At 43.3% G+C, this 24287-nt stretch overlaps 1 protein-coding gene across 5 annotated transcripts in view; it reads left to right on the forward strand.

Annotated features, from left to right (window-relative positions):
• CERS3 (ceramide synthase 3) overlaps positions 1-24287 on the forward strand; it is a 70265-nt gene that overhangs the window by 4589 nt on the left and 41389 nt on the right. The window contains exons 1-2 of one of the 5 annotated variants that reach the window (XM_061595319.1): positions 1789-1855; positions 11374-11536. The exons of 1 other annotated variant lie outside the window; for it this stretch is intronic. Coding sequence is in view for 1 of the 4 variants with exons in the window: in XM_061595317.1 (XP_061451301.1) it covers positions 14164-14174 (11 nt within the window). In the remaining 3 variants the exon portion in view is untranslated. Of the gene's footprint in view, positions 1-1754; positions 1856-4241; positions 4263-11373; positions 11537-14124; positions 14175-24287 lie in introns of those variants that run through there. 3 more of the 5 variants (XM_061595318.1, XM_061595321.1, XM_061595317.1) reach the window with 3 other exon arrangements.

Here is a 24287-nt window from a genome sequence, read left to right on the forward strand (position 1 = left end):
TTGCTACAAAAGGCAGGAAAATTAAGTGTTCCACCAAGACCCTCAGCAGTTTTCAAGTGGCCTGTGGGAAAAGAAAGTTTGGGAACCATAGGATGAGACTTTAGTTGCAAAATGAGTCCATTATCTAGGAAAGGCAACTAATAATTCATTTATTACAGCTGTAGGTTTGTTGTAAGAACATCACATTCCAAACTGTCTTGAAGTTACTAATGCATTCTAGATTTGTAGCCTATATACCATGAAGGCTCAGCAAGGTTTATTCTAATGTGCAGCTAGACACATTTTAAGGGGGGGGGAATTATGCAGTGTGAAATAAGTTTTTGTGCAGTTGAGCATATTTAATAAGGAGCTAGGTACTTTCTTAAAAAGAAATACATGAGAAAAGATAAAAAGAAATAGAAAATGAAGCTAAATACTGGTTCTTTTCAAATCTTCATAACTGTATATTACTAGTCAGTGCTTTTTTGGTAAAATAATAATAAGGTACCAGTACTTACATCTTGATAAATGTACTGAGAGTGCCAGTGCAAAATGGTTGGCATATATGGCAAAAAAAGAGGTGCTAGTGAGTACTATCACAAAAAAGCCCTGTTAATAGTATATTATGGGACTTAATACTTGGGGGAGGCAGGTAGTATACTGGCTGCTTGTGCAGGAGGAAAAAAAGTGTAGAATAAACCCTGATACTCAAAGAGGGTGATAAAAGCAACAATGAAATGAAAAGAAAAAGTATAACAGAATAAAATGTAATTTCGTTCATTGAAATTACCCTTTCCCAATTTAACCCATCAGCCAGTGGAAATGGGTACATTTACAATGTTTTCAAAAGGGGTTCAGGATTATACTTTAGTAAATCTGTAATGGGAAAGATTCCATAATTGGAAGGATAGCCGTTAAGGATACCCCATCGGTCCCAACTTTGAGCTATAGCTATGTTACATTGTTCCTCACAGGTTGCTTTTGTACAGGAAGTGGAAGCAAAGAGATGGGAGGAGCCACCTGTTCTCTTTCCCCAACACTTATCTAAGCTTCTCTCTCAAGAAAGATGGCAGACTTCATCTCAGATGCTTGATAGTGAAAATGGGTCGATGAAAACTAGAAAGTACCAGGATGGCATGGAACAGCCTTCTCCAACCTGGTGCCCTCCAGGTGTTTTGGACTACAACTCCCATCATCCCTGATCATTGGTTATGCTGGCTGGGGCTGATGAGATTTGTAGTCCAAAGCATCTGTAGGCCACCAGCTTCGGAAAGGCTGACACAGAGCTTTGCAAAGCCAGCCCAAAGGAACTGAGAACCCAGGATTCTTCGCCTGTTAGAGTTTTAATGTTACACACCTGTGTTATGTACCTATTAAAAATGTGATGTCTGAAATATACACACGCTTAAAAAAAACAACTTCTTAAAATACATCCCATGAAATTGGAATCAACTGTTGCTCCTCCAGGGTATTCTTCAAGTGGAGTTTGTGACAAGCTTTATCACCTTATGCCTGACTTGATGTGACAAAGGTTGTACGAAACTCAACTTTAAGCTGAAGAATCCCCTCCTGTCACTGCTATATTTGCCTCCCTGATTACAAATGTACCATAAAGCATTGACTGTCTCTCATTTACAATGTTGTAACAAGCACCAAAGAAAACAATTGACATTACTCCACTAGAGTTACATCCTACGGCTTTGCACAATGCAAGGATTACCTTTAGTCAGAAATCTTGAATTACAACTTTCAGGGGTGGGTCACTGAAGAATTTGGAAGCATGCACAGGTGGGGCGTTTCCAGAGAGAAAGTAGCTGGAGTGCCTGTTACTTCTTCACAAGCAGATGTGACATCTTCTTTGGCGTGAAACAGCCAGGTAGGACTTTTTGGCTCACTTCATTCTGGTGTTTTGTGGACTGACTTGTTAAATATGCGGCAGTTGGGAGTGCTGGTTTAGAGCTTTTTTAAGGAATGCAAAAAGTCTTTTAACAGTTGTGTGCTGTGGGTTACCCTTCCTGAAAAAAATAATGAGGTTATGCAAAGAAAAAAAAACACCACCCCCAAGAACCACCTCCCGATTGTGTGACAGGTGTTTTCACCAATAAAGAAATGCTTTAATAACAAAAAAAAGTACAGACTGATGTAGTTCCTTGCTTTCCTGTTACCACTCGGATAACTGCTGAAATATTTGAATACAACCATGGAAGTTACTTTTTTCTAATGCTGATTTAAAAACAAAACAGTCAACAGATCCATATGATATGCTTTTAATGTTTGGGTAGAGGGCTTGAAAAACTTGATTTTTTTAGATGGATAAAGTCATAAATGTGACTGAATGTGTGTTGCCTCCTTAGTCTTATCTTCTGCTCCATGAACACGTTAAACCCGTTGAGCCTGCAGGTGGGCTTAAATCACTAAATGTATGTGTGTGTATAGTGTTGGTCATTAACCGTAATAAATGATGATTGATTGATTGTGTGTGTATAAAAGTAAATACAAAATTCCCTGCACATTGAAGACTGGAGGCAGGAGGTTAGGCTAGAAACCTTCCCCCAAACATCTAGTATTTTGTGTGCAAGGAATTTTTGCATGGAGGAACATTCAGTCATGTGAGCTCGCCATCTGTAGTCTGAACTGGAACAACTCAGGCACAGGTTCCTACTGTAAGAATTAGGCCTGAGATGAAAGAGATGGACTGCCTTCAAGTCGATCCCGACTTATGGCAACCCCATGAATAGGGTTTTCATGGTAAGCGATATTCAAAGAGGGTTTACCATTGCCTCCCTCTGAGGCTGAGAGGCAGTGACTGGCCCAGGGTCATCCAGTGAGCTTCATGGCTGTGTGCGGGTTCGAACCCTGGTCTCCCTGGTTGTAGTCAAACACTCTGATCACTACACCACACTGGCTCTCCAAGATGAAAGAAAGTCCCATTAATTTCAACAGAGTTGACTTCCTAGTGAGCTAGGGATCATAAGAAGAGTCAGAGCATGCCTCATGATTGCCACCACCGCCCCGCCCCAGCTGAAACTGCATTGATTATTGCATTGATTAGCTGACATCATGTGGAGTCCCTCCTAGCCCTTGCTGCTAGCAGGAGCGTGGATCACAGCAGTGTCGGCTCCAGATTTTGGTGGGCCCTGGATTAAGATGCCTTCAGTGGGACTCCCTTCCTGAGGGGCAGCCATTGCCACTGTCACCCACTCACTTGCCCTCTTCCTCTGGATTCCAAGCTGTGCTGCTGCCCAGAAGAGGAGAAGGCAACTCCTTTCCCTTGCTCCCATCTCCTCACCTCCTTGAGGAGGGCAGATGGACAGGCAGCAACAGGAAGGATGAACAGAACCAGGAGGCATTTCTGCCTAAATATGGTACCACGAATGGATTTCGCTCCTCCCATCACTTATGTTAGTAGCATCATAATAATTGTGCTCAAAGCAACTCCTAGGAAGGGAGCTCTGTCATAGCCTTTTCCCCAGTTCCACTTACCTGCCTGTAATATCTGTTTTAAAAACAGGCTTTATCACTTACTAGGCAAAGTTATCTGCTATAGTTAGGGGTGGTGGGGGTGGTCTGCTAAGTAATTGTTCCAGAACCTTTTGCCTGCCCTTTGCTGGAGAATGTGCCGCTGTGCTTTTTCAGGTGCACCATGCCCTGCACCACCTTCAAGCAGGAATATTGCCACTCATGCACATCCATGAAGGTTATGACTATTCAACAAGAAAACTCCTGTTGTATCAGAGAACGGGTCCATCTAATCCAACATTCAGCTTCCCAGAGTGGCCGGCCACATCTTCCAGGAAGCTCCCAAGCCATACTTGAAAGCAGTAGCGCTCCAGCAATGGGTATTCAGTGGCATATTACCTCCAAACAGATCCATATAGAGAGCATGTGCAATAGCACATTTCTCCTAATCTACACACTTTTATATGCAATTTCTCCTAATATGCCCGTATTTGCCAAGCAATTTCCTCTAATATAATGCATTTTCACAAATATATGGATTTTTTCTGCACCCCCCCCCCCCAGGGATATGCATTCTTGTGCATATTACTTGGCTGGAAAACTGCATTGCAAAATTAGGGAAAGTGCGAATTTTGAAGGATGGTTGCCTTTCGATTTGCATATTGTTTCAGAAAGTGTGAATTAGGTAGGTTTGCCTTTAAATGTGAACTGAACTGAATTTCTCCCCATACCCATTTGTAACAGACCAGAAAAGATGCAGATGTTTCAATGGGCTACATGCTCTGTGGCCAAGAGCGTGCTGCAAGTGGTATACGTTAACCAAGGTGAATGACAAATAGGGATGGAAAGATCTGTCAATTTTAGTCATCTCAGTTTCTCTTTTTTCCAATCTGAAATTCAGTTCTCCACATTTCTGCAGCAATTTGCATTTTTTTTAAAAAAAATCCTCATGAAAATTCTTCAGCATTTTAATGCAAATTTCTCTTAATAATGCTGTTTTGATTAATTAAATAGTTTTGCAAGCAGTTTCTCCTAATAGAATGCATTTTCGTATGTTTTCACTATATTCATTTTTATGCACACTTTCCCCTACAATATGCATGTTTGTAAACTTTGCTTTGTTGAGAACTGCATTTTTTATTTTTTCTTAATTAATGTTATTTGCTATTTAATTTAATTTTTTTGTATAATGTATGGCTTTATTGATGTATTGCCTTCTTGATGTATTTTTATATTTGTGTTTATTTTTTCTGTAAGGTGCCTTGAGGGCCGTTTGGGCGAAAGGCGGGGTATAAATAAACATTAACATTAACATTGCAAAATTCGCATAAGGGCACATTTTGAAGGAGGGCTGTGTTTCGTTTCTCATATTGTTTTGGATAGCATGAATTTGATAGATTCGGCTTTAAAAGTGAACTAAAATAAATTTCTCCCCCATCCCTAATGACAGCAGAGATCTCTCATTTAACACATGTTTTTGTTTGCTAAGTATGTACTTTCAAAAGCATTGACTGTACGGCTGCGGAAGCAATCATTTAGTTACTGCTGTCTTTTTCATTATAAAGCCTGAGAAGTCTATTTGTTACTGAGAAAAGACCATTTGTCTTGACAACACAGATTTTGATAAAGGGAACCCATCTAGTAAGGGGTGTAACCTGGCCAAATTTCAGAAAAATCTGATGAAGAATGGCTGAGTTATAGCACTTACTCATATTGCACTGTAGAGCAAGTGAGGCTTATCCATTGGGCTCTGTGTGTGGTGACCCCTGTGATTTCCCCAAATGTGGGAACCTCGACTATAATTTGTGGTAGTGTTCGTAACCATTTTTGTGCCCACCCAAACGTACACACAAATATCTTCTTTTTCCAGTTTAGATGTAAAAAAATTGAGTGCCTTTTTCCTGCTTTGATGACCATCAGTTGTGCTTTCCTAAAGTTATGAGGTTTTGGAGTTCCTGTTTTAATCTGTAATTTATCAAAAGGCAAGTAAAGCTGTACATGTCCATTGATGGATTGAAGCTTTCCACCCAGGGATCTTCCCAAAAGAAAGATTTCTGTTACCGGAATAAACGGTCTGCAACAGCAGAAGACATTTCATGGAGGAAGGCCAGGTGGTGTTTGTGCTTGTATGTCTGTTTCTGCTTGTATGTCTGTTTCTGAAATGCTGCTTTGTGTGTGAAGTGTTCTTCGCAGTCTATGTGTGAGTGAAAGAGACAAACGGCTATGATTTCACTTGATTTCCAGTCTCTGGCTTGGCTCACTTCCTTGAGTGACTCATTTGGCTTCTTTTTAGAGATCTGTGCTATGTTCACTTGATTTGCAGTTTGTGGTGAAAAACAGTGGACTATATTACTGTACAGTATCAACCGCTCTGTGTTTTGTGTGTGGCTGCCCTGAAGGTTTTGTCCAGAAACTGCAGCTAGGGCAGCTAGTGCAGAATGCCATGGTTTATTTATCTATTTATTGTATTTATATACTACCCCATAGCCGAAGCTCTCTGGGCTGTTTGCAATAACTAAAAACATTAAAAACAAATATACAAATTTAAAAACACATCTTTTAAAAACAATTTAAAACACAATTTAAAACACGTGCTAAAATGCCTGGGAGATTTTTATTACATGTAAGAAATAAACAATTATACTCATTTCTGTTTGGGTTTTTTTGCAACTACCTTGAGTTTACTTATGAATTATCCCAAATTAAACCCTTAAGCATATTCTGCCTTCAACGGGTTTAAGCAAACTTAATTCCAAGAAGACTTGATTGTTTATGGACCAGGCTGTGCATCAATCATTCAAAGTGTGACTTCAAAAGCACACAGCTGGAGCTGCAAAGACATCTCTGGGTTATTCTGAGATATTCATTGTAGGGCTTGTCAAGGATGCCAGGTAGAATAGAAAGATTACTCAGGTGCAGAAGGAAAAACATTTTTGTTTTACCAGCAGGCAACACAAGCCTGATCTCCTGGTTAACACAGGAATTTGCTAATCTAGAATCAGTGAAGCAGCATAGTTTCATTCCATGGAATGGAGAAGAGAGATTTGCTTGTCAGGTCTTTCTCCAGAAATATTTGCTTATGAGAGTGCAGGGAGGCAGGAAAGTCCCTGACATTATTTTTGGAAAGAACTGCACAGGCTGCCAGTTTGGTACCACACCAGTTTTAAGGTTTTGTTGATGACATATAAAGACCTAAACAATTTAGGACCAGGCTACCATATGCAGCACCTTCTGTCATATAGTCCTACCTGATCGCTAATATCTGCAAGTGAGGCTCTCCTCCTTATACCACAGCTTGCAGATGCCCATCTTGTGGTGACTAGATGGAGGGCCTTCTTTGTTGTGGCACCCAATGTATGGAATTACCTTCCCTCTGAAATCAAACAAATCCTGTCAATATATTTTTGGCACTTCTTTTTATTCAGGTTTTTGGAGCCCACTAATGCCCTCCCACATTTTCATTCATTGTGGATGCTGCTGTTTCAGTGACTAATTCTTTACTGTTGTTATTTAATGTGAGTTTTCCCAATGAATTTGTATTTTCGTTGTTGTAAACCTCTTGCGTAGTCTAAATGCTTTGAGATAAATCAGTAGTACATTCCAGGGTTGTTGCAAGCAGGGATAAGGAATAGATTTTTTAAAAACTGATGAGGACAAGGGGAGAACTGTTGTGGGGATAAAATGGGGAGAGTAGAACCATGTATACCACCTTGAGCTCCTTGAAGGAAAAGTGGGATATAGATGTAATAAATAAAAATAAAATAAATAAAATAGTATACTTTGAGAACCATTGGGCCAACTAGGAAGATAAGATTAATTAGGAATGACAATAAAAATTATCTCAATTATTGTAAACATTATTGTGTTTATACATTGTGTGTGTGTAGTGTTTCTCAACACCTATAAATGCTATGAGTTGTATCTAACATAGTCATGGGTCCCATCAGCACAAGGGTTACCATAAGACATACCCACTTCTCCCCCTGCATGCCTCCTAAATTTATTCTAGGAGTTCCCTCAACCCTCTGGAGAAGATTTGGGGGAGGCATGGGGAACATACAGAGGAAGGAGGGGGAAAAGTCCTGTTGAGCAAGCAGAAATCCTGGTGCTGATGGGACCCTTTAGTTGAATACTGCCTTAAATTTTTTACAGACACTGCAAAGCTCAGTTTTAACTCCCTCTTTCATAAGAGCTCATAAAATTTCCTTTCCAAAAAATTAAAAAACTCACATACGTGGGAACTGATTTATACTGAGTCAGAACAATGAGCCATCTAACTCAGTACTGTCTGCAATAACTGGGAGTGACTCTCCAGGGTTTCAGACAGACGACATTCTCAGCCCTACCTGGAGATGCTGAGGGTTGAATCGGGGACTTTTTGCATGCAAAACAGATGCTGTACCACTGAGCTCATCGTGCCCAAGTTGTAATTTTGCAAATCTTCAAAGTGAGCAGGGAATTATCATGGGTTCATTTTTGCATATACATATTAACCTATGAGAGACAGTGAAATGCTTAACAAAAGAGTTAAGCAGCTTACAAATTCTCTCTTGCAATAAAAAGCATAGCAATTTCAAGTTAAGATGCAAACTTCCATGCCATGTAAGCAGTTTCCCCAGTCTCAGAGACTGTGCTCGCTTAGCCTCCATGCACCCCAACCCTTAAATAAATTCAGTTTTATTTCATCAGTGTTGTAAGCAACCTATGTTCATGGTGACTCAATAGCAGTGCCAGTTTTATAGATACAGGATGGGCTGCAGCAGCAATTTCCTGCTGATGCAGGAGGTCCGCACACATGCACGAGTATGTATTTGACTGGCTGTCATGCAAATTTCACACCTTCAAAAAGGTTCGAAGCTCAGGCCTGAGCTAGATGTTACTTACACCACAGGGATGCAAGTAAAAACTGTATCGCTGTGGCAGGTTCTCTGATCCCTCCAGCATTTGGGAATAGTTACTCCATGACATGGCATTCCATATTCATGGAGGGTAAGGCTATCAAAGGCGACTAGCCATTATGGCTATGTTCTACCCCCACTGTTTGAGGCAGCATGCTTCTGAACACTACTTCTTGGGATTCTCAAGTGAGGAGAGCGCTGTTGTACTCAGATCCTGCTTGTGGGCTTCCCATAGAGGCATCTGGTTGGCCCCTGTGAGAACAGGATGCTGGACTAGACGGGCCACTGGCCTGATCCAGCAGGACTCTTCTTATGTTCTTATGACATCATGATTTCATTGCAGTGTGAGCTCTTTTTCTCCACGCCATATTTGGGTGAAGCTAGTGGGGTGTGAAAACTCACACTATGACACGGGGCATGGGGTATATGTCCTTAAATGGGTGGGAAAGAGGGGAAGAACTCACCTCAGGAGTTCCATTTTTAATGGGGGAAGAGAAAAGCTGTATTTTAATAGTGTGATTCCAAAGAATCTACTTGCAATTCACTTTTATTTTGAGTTTTAGACCATTGTTCTTCAACCTTAGTTCCCCAGATGTTCTTGGACTACAAGTCCCATCATCTTCAGCCAGCTTAGCCACAGGTCAAGGGATCAAAGGAGTTATATATAGTCCAACAACATCTGGGGACCTAAAATGGAAGAACACTGTTTCAGACAACCCATTCATTCCCATGTGCTCAGGGAACATACTGATGGGTATTTGTTTTTATTTTTATCCAGTTTGTAACTCTTCCTCCAAGGGGCTAAAGGTACAATATACATAGGGTTAGCTCATTTGTTCTGTTGTTGTTGTTGTTATTTCTATGCTGCCTTTTGGCCAAAGCGGCTTACAAAAAATAAACACAAATACAGAATACAGTAGGGCCCCACTCATATGGCGGCTTACGTTCCTGAACCCGCTGTAAAGCGAAAACCGCTGAAAAGCGGAACTCATTGAATAGAATGGCGCAAGATGCCCGAAAACCGCCATAAAAGCGGAACAAGCACCGTATGAGTGGGGCTTTAGTCTAATTGTGTCTAATTGAGACAGCTGCTTTAGCGAAGCTCCTTAAAGCGAAGCGCCGTAAACCAGGGCCCTACTGTACACATCAAGAAAAATAGTACAATTTACAAAAATTAGATAACAAAGTATTAACATTAACAAGCAGCAATAACAACCTTCAGTGACAATACAACAACACACTTTCCTAATACTTCCCTAATAAATTCCTAATAATTAGATGATGTCTACTAGTTCTTACATCAATATGTTGAAATCAAAGCATGGTACCACTGGGGTGTCCTGCTGGTACCGCACCTGCCAGTCCTGATACAGGAAAGGGAGCAGGAGAAGTCCAGCTTTTTGCCAACATAGACAGTGTCCACGGTAAGCAGTACTTCAACTTGATCACAGGAATAAAGCGATCGATGTTCCTGCCCACAATCTCCCTGCCCTGGCTGGATAGGCTGCTCTCCTAGGTCGTTGCAAAGATGGAAACAAGGGACTCGAAGGGAAAGGAGAGGAAAGAGGTGGAAGCCTGCTTGGCGTGAGTGGGTCTGCCTGCGGGAGAGATGGAAAGGATGGGCTCTGATAGGAAAGAGGTGGAAGCTGGCTCAGCATAGGTGGATCTGTCCACGGGGGAGGCCCCAGTGCCGGAGCTCATGATTTCTCTTCACAACAATCCTGTGAGGTGGGTTAGGCTGGGAGAAGGTGACTTTCCCCAGTGAGCTTCATGTTTAGTAATTGATTTTAACCTAGGTCTCCCTGGTCGGAGTCCACCACCCTTTGGGTTTTGCCTGGAAAACCATTCAAAGGCAATACCATCTCCAATCCATGTAGTAAAGCTATTTGGGCTCTGATGCATTTGCATTCTTGACTGGTGTTTTAACTGCAGAATCCAAGTGCTTAGTTGTTCTAGGAGGCATCAAGTATGAAATCTCAGAAGGTGCCAGCTGTCAAATATGAAAGAAGCTGCTGCACTAAATACCATTGCACGCCATCTATCAGATGCAATCCGGTGCTAAATGCCATTACATGTCTATACCTTCCAGCGTTTCAACGATGAAATATATTTGAAATACCATAACCTGCCCTCCCCCCGCCAATCCTCATGCTTAGGATTACTGCCCAAAGCATGTCTTCCATAGCTTGGGCAATGAACAGTCTTGAACTATAATGAATAAACGAACACACTGTTTATGATTCATCTCCGGCAGCTGTGTTAATTTGCTTTGCTCTGACCTGCTCTGTCATAAAAATGCAACATGGTGTTCTGTAGGTTTTTAAAAAATGCTTGGGGGCAGAGGGACTTAATTTCATAGTCTCTTATCGACAGTCCAAAATGAGCCATGCCAGGACATGAAACAAGCAAGCTTTTGATTACATGCTCCATTAATGCTTGTGTGCAGGCATGGAAAGATCTGTCAATTTTGATTCTCTCGGTTTCTCATTTTACCAGCCTTAAATCTGGTTCTCCACATTGCCGCAGCAATTTGCATATTTTTTAACAAAAATCCTTGAAAATTCTTCAGCATTTTAGTGCAAATTTCTCCTAATAAACACATTCTTGTATGCAGTTTTCACTTACGTACACCTTTTTGCAAGCGGTTTCTCCTCATATAATGCACTTTTGTATGCAATTTTTCACAAATATATTCATTTTTATGTACACTTTCCCTTAATATATACATTTTTGTCAACATTGGTTGGAGAACTGAATTGCAAAATTCAAATAAGTGCAAATTTCAAAGGACTGCTGCATTTCAGTTTGCGTAGTTTTGGAAACTGAATTTGATAGATTGGGCTTTAAATGCAAACTGAATTGAATTTCTCCCCCATCTCTCATTGGACTGTATGCATTCCACATATACTCCCAGTTAGCTACCGGGCTAAGTTCAAGGTGCTGGTTTTGATATCCAAAGCCCTATACAGCTTAGGACTAGGATACCTGAGAGATCATCTTATCCCTTATGTACCCAGTTGATCACTGCGCTTTACAGGTGAGGACCCCTGCAGATACCGTCTCATCAGGAGGTCCACACAACATAGGAAGAGGATCCTGGGTGTTGTGGCACCGCCCCTTTGGAATTCCCGCCCCTTAAGTATTAGACAGGCATTGTCTTTTCAGCATCTATGGAAGACCTTCCTTTTCCAACAAGCCTTGTAAGTAGAGCTCTTTCCCAGTCTGCATCTGTATTGGAATTGTTCTAAAGATGTTTTTATTTTTATTGCTTGTTTGCCACTCTGGGCTCTTTTGGGAGTAAGGACGAGATACAAATGTAATAAATGCTAATAATATACAATAACCTTACATCAAACATTTAAAGCAAATATTGTGGGATGTCACAAACAGACATAACAAATAGTTGATGAGCTTTCAGCAAGTATTCCAGCCCAGGTAATATCCAGAGTATTCAACAGTAAGGTTTGCAGAGGGGATTTTTGGTTGAAACTTGGAGAGCAAATGCCCAAACAGGAAGCTCTGTATACCCCTTGCTGTCTGGGTGTGCACAATGGCTAGCCAGGAAGGAGACTGAGTCAGTCCAGAGCTTGGGAATACTTTGCTGCCAGCAAGGTATCCTTCTAAGTTGCGATTCTGATAGCTCACCACATGAGATGGCCATGGACAAAGCTGAAGGTTCCAGCTCCTGATATTTTGTCATTCTTCTGTTTTGCCATAAGACTGCATTGGGACCAGCCACATTCTCCTTAAAAGTGATTAAAGTTCTGTTCACTTCTCAAGTTCTGCTGAGACATGTGACTATGCTGTGGTGCAGAGCATGACTTGTTTTAACATAACTGCAACAGCATCCTATTTCCCAGCAAGCGGGACAAGTTTAGCCTGCTGTACTTCTTTAGTTTTTGCATTATCAGAACAACCTCAAGGCTAGCTAATGCTCTTTGGGTCCTGTACTCATGGCTGTGTAGCATTACTTCAGCAAGAAAAGCTGGTTTATGTGACTTGTATTATGACTTGTATCAGCTGTGTATTTGTATTTCCCTGCTCTCTTTTGCATAATTTAATCTGCAATTCTTTACTGTCGTAGGCAGTAAAGGGGCTTATTGGGTCAATTTTGCAGATTAAATTGAGAGCACTTCTGTCCTGATTTCCAAAGTTCCTTTCATGCTACAGTACTTTTGCTTTAAGGAACTACATCTTTTTTGGCTGATATACCAGCATTTTGTGCAAATATCTTTCACACCGCTGCAACAAACATTCTTGTTTTCGTCCCTCACCTGTTATACACATTCACACTGTAGTTCCCCATTGTGTAGGAGGTTTAAGAGCTTGTTCTGTTGCCATGTGACCCATCTCCCTTTAGCATCTGACATTATTTTTGTGGAGTGTCTAAATACAGGGGGGTGTATGGGAAAAGGGGAAGGAGAAGCAGCTCCCCACGCCTATGCCGGAATGCTGGTACAATTTTTGTCAGGCAAAAAAAAAAATGTTTTTCAAAAGTGATGTGCACCTAAAGGGTAGGAATGCATTGCATGCTGGGATGCCTGTCATATGAGCAGCTGCAGCTAGCTCAAAACTCTTGTGATTTTCAGGGTTCCCAAGCTTGCAAATGGATTATTTCTGGAATAATTTGTTACGGAAATGAGCATTAAACTTCCATTATATTTCACTAGATTTCTAGAACTAGCTTGTACGTCATGTGAAAGATCAAATAAAATGTGCAGATTTCCAAATAAGGAATCGTTAGAATAATGGAATAAAGTGCAGTGTGAAAGCAGCCATAATTTGTTCTGCTGAAAAATGGAAGCACTCTGTGATGGTTGAATGCTGATGCTTTCACAATCTACAGTGAATTCAATATCAGCATGATATTATTGCATACCTTGTACCTCTAGCTGGATATATATTATTACACATGTGAGGGTGCTTCCAGAGTTGGGATCTCTAGTACTGTCTTATGTATTGCTCATCCACGGAAAACTACATGTGGAATTGCAATTGACTTTCCACACTTTGGAATATATAGTGTGTTTTGTGTGTGTACAGTCCACACTTGAAGAATCAATGGCTATGAGTCAAAATAGGTATATATTACCTATATATTATCAGATCCACTATGGCTCTAAATACAAGTTACTGGGAAACATGCATGGGAGAATACTGTTGTGTTCGTGTCCTGATGGTTGGCTTCCTAGATAGAGGCTTCTGGTTGGCTGCTATGGGAACAGAATGTTGAACTGGATGGGCCTTTGGTCTAATCCAACAGGGCTCTTCTTATGTTCACACCAGTGGGCATGATAAAGCCATGTGCTCCATACAGGGATGATCTCCCAAGAGTTGGCCAACTTGAAAGGCCTTAAAAAAGGATTAGAAAATTCATGGAGGATAAGGCTATCAATGGCTACTAGACACAATGGCTATCAGGGCTGGTGTGTCAGCTCTACACTGCGTCAGCAGTGCCGGTGGGGGGCTGGAAATTCCTGGGTGGTTGGCAGGGAAGCAAAGTCCTTAGCCGGCAGTCTGGTCATAAATCTGCCAGGTCTAGGAGGAGGGGAGCTGATAAGGGCCAGGCTTGTCCGAAGCGTACTTGCCCAGTCAGGAGTCCAGAAGTGAGGTCAGTAGAGGTCCGGGATCAAGTGCCAAGGGGTCAGTCCGAAAGAGGGTGCCAGGAAACTAGGAACACACAAGCCAAGCCTGACATTGCAGTCAGCAACAAGCTGCAGCCAAGGTGTGCCTTATAAAGAGCAAGGTTGACAGCAGGTGTGAGTCCTCAGCGTTTGGGCCTTAAGGAGACAGGCCTGCCTCTCTTCTGCCTGACCTTCTGCTGTCTATGTTCTGCAGGTGAGGGGGGAGTATCCTGTTCACTGTCTGTGTCTGGCTGCAGGGACTCTGCTGTATCTGGGGTGCTCTGCAGCTGAGGGGGAGAAGGAGCTGGATTCTCAGGAGGCTCCTCCATGTCTCCTTCTGAGTCTGCTGCTCCTGGGTCTGCTGCTGTTACTCCTGAGTCGTCCTCATCTGAGGAGTCCCCTGATGGGGCCATGACACGGTGCTAGCAGGCAGCCAGGTCAGGCACTGGCCAAGGGGTTAGGAGCTCACAGGGGCCCCCAATATTCTGAGCCCAACCCTGCCACACTGGCACTTCTCCGTTCGCCTCCTCCTCCTTTCCCCTTAGAGCTGGCTCAGTGGCTCCCCCTTCTGTGCATGACTAGTGAGAGCTGCCGGTGCTCTTGGCTGCACTTGCTGGGCTGCAGAAGCTGCTGGTGGATGGCGGCCACGGCGGGGAGGGGAGACTTTCACTTGCATGCATCGGGAGAGGGAAGAGGCACCATTGTTGCTGCTGCTGCCACCGCTGCTGCCTGGCATAGTGCGATTCGATTGAATGAGTGATGCAAGGCAAAGAGGGCAGGCGCTCGCCCGTGCTGCATTAGGCAGAGGCGCCTCTTCCTTTTCCTGGGATGTGCAGGCTGGGGCCTTCCTCCTGTCCGCCCCTCCTTTCCTGCCGTCTGCCTGCAACTCCTCCCTCCAGCTCAGTGAGTGTGGCAGCAGCAGCAACTGCAGCCCCCACCAAGGAGAGATGTGCAGGGAAGGGGGCCCTAGAGGAGTCTGTCCGTCCAAGGGCCCCAACAAAACCTGGGGCCAGCCCTGATGGCTATGCTCTACCTCCGTGGTTGGAGGTTAGTATGCTTCTGAATGCCAGCTATTGGAACCACAAGTGAGGACAGCACTGTTGCACTCAGGTCCTGCCCATAGGCATCTAGTTGGCCACTGTGAGAACAGCTTGCTGGACCAGATGGGCCACTGGCCTGATCCAGCAGGTTCTTGTTATTCTTCTTTCTCATGTTCAAAATGCATGTTTAGATATGCACGTGTGCACAAACATGCACACATATGCTAGGGTCTCTGCCTTCTATACACATGGTGAAAACCAACATGGCGTATTGATTGGAGTGTTGGAGTAGGATTGAAGGGACCCGGGTTCAAATCCCAGCTTATCCATGACGCTCATTGTGTGCCCTTGGGTCAGTCACTTTCTCTCTCAGCCTAATTGAACTCACAGGGTTGTTCTGAGGGAACAACAGGAGGGAGAACTATATATGCTGTCTTGAGCTCCCTACAGAAAGGATGAGATATGAATGAAATATGCAATATACATATTCTGTTTATCAGAATGGCAGGTATATCTCAATCTTCATAAAAAAAAACAGTTCTCATGACACTGAAATGTTATACCAAGAAACAGAACAGATGAAAAGGGGGGGGCGATGCAGAAAAGGGGTGGCTCGATTCCCATTGGCTCCTATTGAGGTCTATGGGGTAAAGTAAATATAGAGAATTAGGGCTGGGATCTGTTGGCTGGTGCTGGTTCCAAAGTATTCCATTGGCCTAACAGGCTGGTATTGATCTGAGTTGATTCTTTGTCCACAAGCCATGACTTTTACTGATTCCCTCTTTAAAATACTAATATTGTCCATAATTTTGAAAGGAAATATTGATATTTTGAAATGAGATATTGATCAAATTATTATCCTTAACATCGATTCTTTGGAGGTGGATGTTTGTTTGTTTTTAAAATCCATTTTCAAAAACAGCCACAGAAAATCACTACATAAAAATCCAATCCCAAGTGACAGAGAATAAGCAAATTAATGGAAAATTCAGTACCAAATCTGAATTGGGCACAATTCTTGCACATCCCTAATGGAGATGCTTTGGAGGAATGGGAAGGGAGAGTGGAGGGAGGTGAAAACCTGTCATTTGACCCAGACCCTGGGTAGCCCAGTCTTCACACACATCTTCCCAGAACAGTGACTGGCACTGTGCTAGTTTCTAGACATTTAAGGGCATTTGCAAATTTAACAGAATTACATCCCAAAGGGCCTCCTGTTCATGCTATGTTCTCTCTCTCACACACACACACTCACACACACACACACACACTCACACACAATCAGTTGTGAATCACATGCTTGAAATGAAATGGAAATGGACTGCCTTCAAGTTGATCCCGACTTATGGTGACCCTATGAATAGGGTTTTCATGGTAAGCAGTATTCAGAGGGGGTTTAACATTGCCTCCTTCTGAGGCTGGTAGTGACTGGCCCAAGGTCACCCAGCAAGCTTCATGGCTATGTGGGGATTCGAACTCTGGTCTCCCAGGTCATAGTTCAGCAAAAGCCCTTTATCTTAAAGCCTATGTCTAAACAGCCTCTTTAAAAGATGTGTTTCATTATCATGGCATCTGCTAACTGCGAATGAGGACCTTTCACAAGTCCCCATTATAAAGTTCTTCCTACCCCAGTTTATAGTTCAACAATAAAAATTTGCTCTAGGCTGTAAACTGTGGCGAGGAGGGGGCTGTTACAAAGCATGTTTTCATAAAACAGTTGTGGGCTTTTTAAAAAGGGGCAATGGTACATTGCACTCGTACAACAGTCATTCAGTTTGCTTTTATTTTCACCTCTTAGACCCTTTTTTGAATGGCTCATTATTTAACTTGAAATGGTGATGTCTGTATGTAGGGAGCATCCTGAGTCAAAGCATTTGGTATGTCTAGCATAGTATTCTCTATAGTATTGTATTCTAGGATTTCAGACAGGTGGTACCTGGAGATGCTGGGGATTGAATTTGGGGGCTTCTGCATGCAAAGCAGATGTTCCATCACACCACATTGGCTACCCCTAGATTATTCTAATTGCAAACTGACAATGTCACAAGTAGGCAGGAAATGTATCACTTTTAGGATTTGGTCCATCTAACTCAATATTGTCTACACTGACTGGCAGCAGCCCTCCAGGATTTCAGGGAGGCAACATTCCCAGTCCTACCTTGAGGTGCTGGAGATCAAACCTGGGACTTTCTGCATGCAAGGCAGATGCTCTGCCACTGAGCGACAGCCTTTCTCCTAGGGTTGCCAGATCTCTGGTTTTCAGCCGGAGTCTTCGGCAAAAGGGGGCTGTCTCCAGTCTCCAGCCATATTCTCCTTAAACACGTGGATCTCCGGTTTTCCAGTGCCCCCCCCCCAGCCACACATGTGTGATTCACATATGCATACGCCAAAGGCTCTGGCCACCCGCCCTTTCCCAGTCAGCCATCCTCTGCTTGCTGCTCGCTGCCTCCCCTTCCTCCTTCCTTCCTGCCCAGGTGACGCCAAGGAGCAGCACCACCACCCAGTGGCATCCCAAGGGGGGGAGGTGGGGGCGGCCTGCCCCGGGTGTAGTCAATAAGGGGTTGCAATAAGGGGGTGCAAGATGGAGTAGGGTTACCAGGTGTCTGATTTTCAGCAGGAGTTTCTGGTTTTGGGGGGGTCCCCTCTGGGTCTCCGGCTAATGTACCTTAATCTCCGAACTCTCTGCTTCAATTTTTTTTAAAAATAAAGTTTCTAGGTGGTCTGGTTCCCGAGATATGCACCAAAATGTCAGCCTCCCCCCGTGACTGTTTAATCTGTTTATTAACGGATCTGTATAGCAGCTCTTAGCAGAGCTTGGAAAATTTACTTTTTTAAACTACAACTCCCATCAGCCCCAGCCAGCACGGCCACTGGATTGGGCTGATGGGAGTTGTAGTTCAAAAAAATAACTTTCTCAAACTGGGGCTCTAACCCCGCCCTTTCAGGATTGTAGCCAATAAGGGAAGCCAGGGTTGTGATTTGTTGTTATTATTATTTAGTTGCATTTCTAAACCGCCCTATAGCTAGCAGCTCCCAGGGCGGTGTACAACATGATAAAACCACAATATTTAAAATACAGCAAGTGTGTATTGCGCAGACAATATAAACATTATATAAACAAAGTGAAAGAAAACTAAAAATAAGATTAAAAGCTTAAATACTTTTAAATGCCTGGGTGAAGAGGTGGGTTTTTACCTGGCACCGAAAAGATGACAGAGAAGGCACCAGGCGTATCTCATCTGGGAGGGCATTCCATAATTCGGGGGCCACCACCGAAAAGGCCCTAGATCTTGTTACTGTTCTCCGGGCCTCTGTATGGGTTGGGACCCGGAGAAAGACCTTAGATGTCGAGCGGAGTGAACGGTTAGGAACATAGCGGGAGAGGCGTTCCATCAGATATTGCGGTCCAGTGCCGTTAAGGGCTTTATAGGTAAGGACCAACACTTTGAATCTGGCCCGGAAACATATTGGAAGCCAGTGCAGTTGGGCCAGAATAGGTGTTATGTGGTCGAATTTCTTCGTCCCAGTAAGAACTCTGGCCGCAGCATTCTGCACTAGCTGAAGTTTCCGAATCATTTTCAAAGGTAACCCTACGTAGAGTGCATTACAGTAATCCAATCTAGAGGTTACCAGAGCATGAATAACTGAGGCTAGGTTCTCCCTGTCCAGATAGGGAGTCGTAGTTGGGCTACCAGCCGAAGCTGGTAGAACGCATTTCGTGCCACCGAGGCTACCTGGGCCTCAAGTGACAGAAGCGGATCTAATAAGATCCCCAAACTACGGACCTGTTCCTTTAGGGGGAGTGTAACCCCATCTAGGACAGGTCTGACATCAACCATCTGAGCAGAGGGCCCCCCAACTAGCAGCATCTCAGTCTTGTCAGGATTGAGCTTCAGTTTGTTTGCTCTCATCCAGTCCATTATCGCGGCCAGGCAGCGGTTCAGTACAGCAACAGCCTCACCTGAAGAAGATGAAAAGGAGAAATAGAGCTGCGTATCATCAGCATATTGCTGGAAACGCACTCCATAACTCCTGATGACGTCACCCAGCGGCTTCATATAGATATTAAAAAGCATGGGGGACAGAACTGAGCCCTGCGGGACCCCATACTGGAGCACCCAGGGACTCGAGTAGTGTTCCCCAAGCATCACCTTCTGGAGACTATTCTCAAGATAGGAGCACAGCCACCGCCAAGCAGTGCCTCCAACTCCTAACTCCGCGAGTCACCCCAGAAGGATACCATGGTCGATGGTATCAAAAGCCGCCGACAGATCAAGGAGAACCAACAGAGTTACACTCCCTCTGTCTTTCTCCCGACAGAGGTCATCATACAGGGCGACCAAGGCTGTTTCTGTACCAAACCCCGGGCAAAAGCCGGATTGAAATGGATCCAGATAATCAGTTTCATCCAAGAGGGCCTGGAGTTGGTGAGCGACCACGCGCTCTAGAACCTTGCCCAGAAATGGAATATTTGCTACCGGCCTATAGTTGTTAAAGTTATCAGGGTCCAAGGAGGACTTTTTTAGGAGCGGTCGCACTACTGCCTGTTTCAGGCAAGGTGGGACCACTCCCTCTCGTAACGAGGCATTAATTACCTCCTTGGCCCAGCCGGCCGTTCCATTTCTGCTAGCTTTTATTAGCCACGAGGGGCAAGGGTCCAGAGCGGTAGTCGCCCGTATCTGTCCAAGCACCTTGTCCACATCTTCGAGCTGTACCAACTGAAACTCATCCAATAAAACAGGACAAGACTGTGTTCTGGACACCTCATTAGATTCAACTGTTACAATATTGGAGTCAAGGTCCCGACGGATGTTTATGATCTTGTCTTGGAAGTGCCTCGCAAACTCATTACAGCGGGCTATTGATGGTAATATTGCATCCAGAGAACCAGAGTGTAAAAGTCTCCGGACAACCTTATAAAGTTCCGCTGGGCGGTTACAAGATGACTGAATGGAGGTAGCGAAGTATTGCTTCTTCGCCATCCTCACCGCCTTCACATAGCGTTTCGTGGAGGCCTTCACAAGTGCATAATTACAGCCGTCGGGAGTTCGTCTCCATTTACCCTCCAACTGTCTCCTTTCTTGCTTCATCACTCTTAGCTCCTCGGTAAACCAAGGGGCCAATTGAGCTCTGCAATGGAGAGGGCGCACCGGGGCGATTGAGTCAACTGCCCGGGTCATTTCCGTATTCCACAGAGTGACCAGGGTTTCGACAGGATCGTCAGTTTTATCAGCCGGAAAATCCCCCAGAGCCCTCTGAAATCCTTCAGGATTCATTAGTCTCCGGGGACGGACCATCTTAATTGGTCCTCCACCCTTGCAGAGGGGAGAAGACAATGTGAGTCTAAATCTCAAGAGGCGATGATCTGTCCATGACAAAGGAATAGATGTAAGATTCCTCACTCCCAGATCACCTTCCCCCATTCCAGTGGCAAAAATCAAGTCTAGAGTATGTCCTGACACATGCGTCGGGCCAGCAACAAATTGAGACAGCCCCATGGGTTGTTGACCCAGGCAGTGCTTGGGCTTCATTGCAACGTCAGAAAATGGTGGTTTTCAGATCTTCAGTTTCAGCAGAGCTTGGAAAAGTTACTTTTTTGAACTACAACTCCCATCAGCCCAATCCAGTGGCCATGCTGGCTGGGGCTGATGGGAGTTGTAGTTCAAAAAAGTAACTTTTCCAAGCTCTGAGTTTCAGTAATAAGTAAGAATATGGCTTAAAGTTTTTTTTCTCTTGTGTGCCCCAGGCTGACCCTGGGCTGTTGGAGAGGGCAGTGCTTTGAAAACCTTGGCAATATGAAAGTATTTAATCCAATACTTGCTTTTAATGCTAATCCCATGTACCTGGAGTAAGACCCAATGAATTCATTAGGACTTACTTTTGAGTAGACATGGTTAGGATTGTGCTGTAAATTAATGGGACTTCTGAGTAAAGAATTGTGTTTGTGTTGTTAATCTTTCCCTCTCTCTCCAATCCAATTTTTAAAGCAATTAGGCAGGGTTTATCTTGTTGGTCAGTGACGCAGGTTGTGAGACTCACAGACAAGGTTTTTAGCAGAGAGAGAGAAACCTGAAGCAGAAGGGTTAAGCTGTGAGAACAATCAAGGTCAGTGTGGCTGACTGAGAGTGTGATAAGCTGGGAACTGGCAGGAACTCAGAGTGTGGGGGAAGCAATGTCAATGGAGGAAGATGTCTCTAATGTCTTTGCCTAGTAAAGACTCTTACATGAAACTTGCCTGGCCTGTCTTATTCCTGTTCTAAACGGCTTTTGAATTCAAACCACGTTTGACCTACACACGCAATCGCAACAGGGGTTATGGGCCCAGATTATGAGGTGTGGTAGCGGGTTCGAGAGCTGGTGAAGTGGCGTTGTTGCAGAGAGAAACAAAGCGCAAGTAAGAGGCAAGTAAGAGTGGGCAACATGGCTGTAAATCTGTCTTCCGGGATGCTGATGGAGAGACTGAATGCTGTAAACTACTCCAGCTGGAAGTGGAGAATGAGAGCTGTTCTGATTAAAGAGGATTTGAATGATGTCGTGGAAAAACCCCCTCCGGCAGCTCCTTCAGCAGCGTGGCTGAAGAAAGACGAGAAAGCGAAGGCTTTTATTACTCTGGGGCTATCAGATTCACAACTGTTGCTGGTGAGTAATGAGCCGACTGCTAATCAGATGTGGGAAAAGTTAAGAGCCGCGCATGTACAGCAAACTGCGGGAAGCAGGCTGTGTTTAGCACGGAAGCTATATCAGATGCGTTTTACAGATGATGTGACTATGGAAGAGCATTTGGCTGAATTTCGTAGATTAAATGCAGAGCTGCAAGATCGAGGCGTTCATCATAATGACTTGCAGATGGTGTATCTCCTGTTATCTTCATTTGATCAAAAATGGGACGTGCTGGTCGCTGGTCTTGAAAGTCAACCAGACGGTAATCTAAGTTTGGACTTTGTGGAACAGAAACTTCAACAAGAGTGGAATAGGAGGCAAGAGCATAAGAAAATAGAATTAAAAGAAGCTGAGACTGTGTCTGTACAACAACGAAATCAAAGAAGCAGGGAAGAGACTAAAACATGTTATTTTTGTGGATCACGTGGGCATATACAGAGACATTGTTTAAAGAAGAGGAATTACAGAAACTTTGAAAGTCAGAGAGCAAGCGTGAACTTTGTTTCTAAGGAGAGCAATAAACTGATTAACTCTAAATGGCTTCTTGACAGTGGAGCGTCTAATTGCCTAATCACAGACTCTAGTTTATTTTACACTTCAAAGCCGACGCAGGAGAAGCTTTATCTGGCTGACGGATCAACTCAGGAAGCGGCTGCGAGAGGAACACTGAAGATGGGTAATTTGGGAATTTTAACAGATGTATAATTGATTTCTGGTTTAAAATATAACATTCTATCAGTAAGAAAATTGGCTCAAATAGGTTGTAAAGTTACATTTGAAGGGGATAGATGTTTTGTGAGAAAAGATGGTGAAATATGCATGCAAGGGAAATTACAGAACAATATGTTTATGGTTGAGTGCAAGCTTGATAAAGACATGTGTGCTTGGATAGCAGTAAATAAAGAGAAACATGATAATTGTGTCCATGAATGGCACAGAAAACTAGCACACACCCATTTTCAAAAGATACAAAACACCCCAAAATATAGTCAAGATTTGAAGTTAAAACACTGTGAGCATGTGGATGAGTGTGAGGTATGTTATAAAACAAAAATGACTGTGAATCCAGTAAATAAGAGCTGTGAAAGCACGACTACAGAACCCTATCAGCTCATACATGTGGACTTAGCAGGACCTTTTCAGTGCTCAAAAGGTGGAGCAAGGTTTTATTTAGTGATTGTGGATGATTTTTCCAGATTTACACATGTGTTCTTATTGAAAAAGAAAAGTGATGCAGAAGAGAAATTAAAGGCATTCATACAGAGAACAGAAACACAACATGGGGTTGTTATCAAAAATATCAGATCAGATAGAGGTGGTGAATTTACCAGTAATTCATTTCAAACATATTTGGAAAAGAAGGGGATAATTCAAAGTCTAACTGCTCCCTTCAGCCCATCCTCCAACGGTACGGCAGAGAGGAGGAACCGGTCATTGCAGGATTCATTGAGAGCAATGCTAGCAGATGCTGATATGAATCAATCTTATTGGGGTGAATGTATTCTGTACACTGTTTATATTCAGAACCGCCTAATGCACAGAACAATAGGCATGTCTCCCTATAAGAAACTGACTGGAAGAAAACCCAGGGTGAAACACATAGAACGTTTTGGGGCAAAATGCTGGGTACATGTTGCAAAACACTCAAGAGCACAAGCAGGACGCATTTTGGGATTTCAGAATTCATATTATAGAGTTTGGTTACCTGAGAAACAACAAGTGGTGTTAAGCAGAAACATAAAAGTGATAGATAAACCTTGGAGAGACAGTCAGACAGTGATCTTAGAAAGTGAAAGCAAACAGGAAGCTGCTGATGTTCCTTTCGGGCAGCAAATTCCATTAAAAACTGCATTAAAAGATTTAATTCATAGTGGCAAACGTACTGTTAAAAGACTGAGAGGTGAAGACATAACAACACATGATACAGAAATACCTAGTACTAGTGGTGCTGGTCCGAGTAAAATTGAGAGTGAAGAAGAAATGGAAATAGATACGGTTAGGAAATCAGAGAGAAAAACGAAAGGTCAACCTCCTCAGAGAGGGCAGTAAACACACAGCAATAAAATATGTGCTTTGAGTTCATTTTTTGGGGGGGGGAGGGGAAACACTAATAAACCATCACCATCATTATCTTCATCATCATCAGTGCTTTTTTATGATGGAACTCACTCGTACTGAGTACTGGCACCTCTTTTTTTTTTTTTTTGCTGCCCATGGCAACCCTTTTGTGCTCTTTTATCAAGGTATGAGTACCACACCTCATATTTTTTAAAAAAAACCCACTAATAATACTGATAATAATTCCAATAAAGATGGAGACTGGGAAAGATCTCTTCTTAAAGGCTTGTTGGAAAAGGAAGGTCTTCAGTAGGTGCCAAAAAGACAACAGTGATGGTGCCTGTCTAAAGGGAGGGAATTCCAAGGGGAGATGCCACCATACTAAAGGTCCAATTCCTATACTATGTGGAATATACCTCCTGATAAGATGGCATCTGCAGGAAGCCCTCTCCTGCACAGTGCGGTGATCGGATGGCTATATAAAGGGTGAGATGATCTTACCTTTCCCTGAGCTTTTCTGCTATTCCCACAGTTCTGACACCCATTCACAGCACAACCTTATATGCGTC

This window comes from Rhineura floridana, chromosome 14 (genome assembly GCF_030035675.1).
Source record: "Rhineura floridana isolate rRhiFlo1 chromosome 14, rRhiFlo1.hap2, whole genome shotgun sequence".
In the NCBI taxonomy this organism is placed as follows: Eukaryota; Metazoa; Chordata; class Lepidosauria; order Squamata; family Rhineuridae; genus Rhineura; species Rhineura floridana.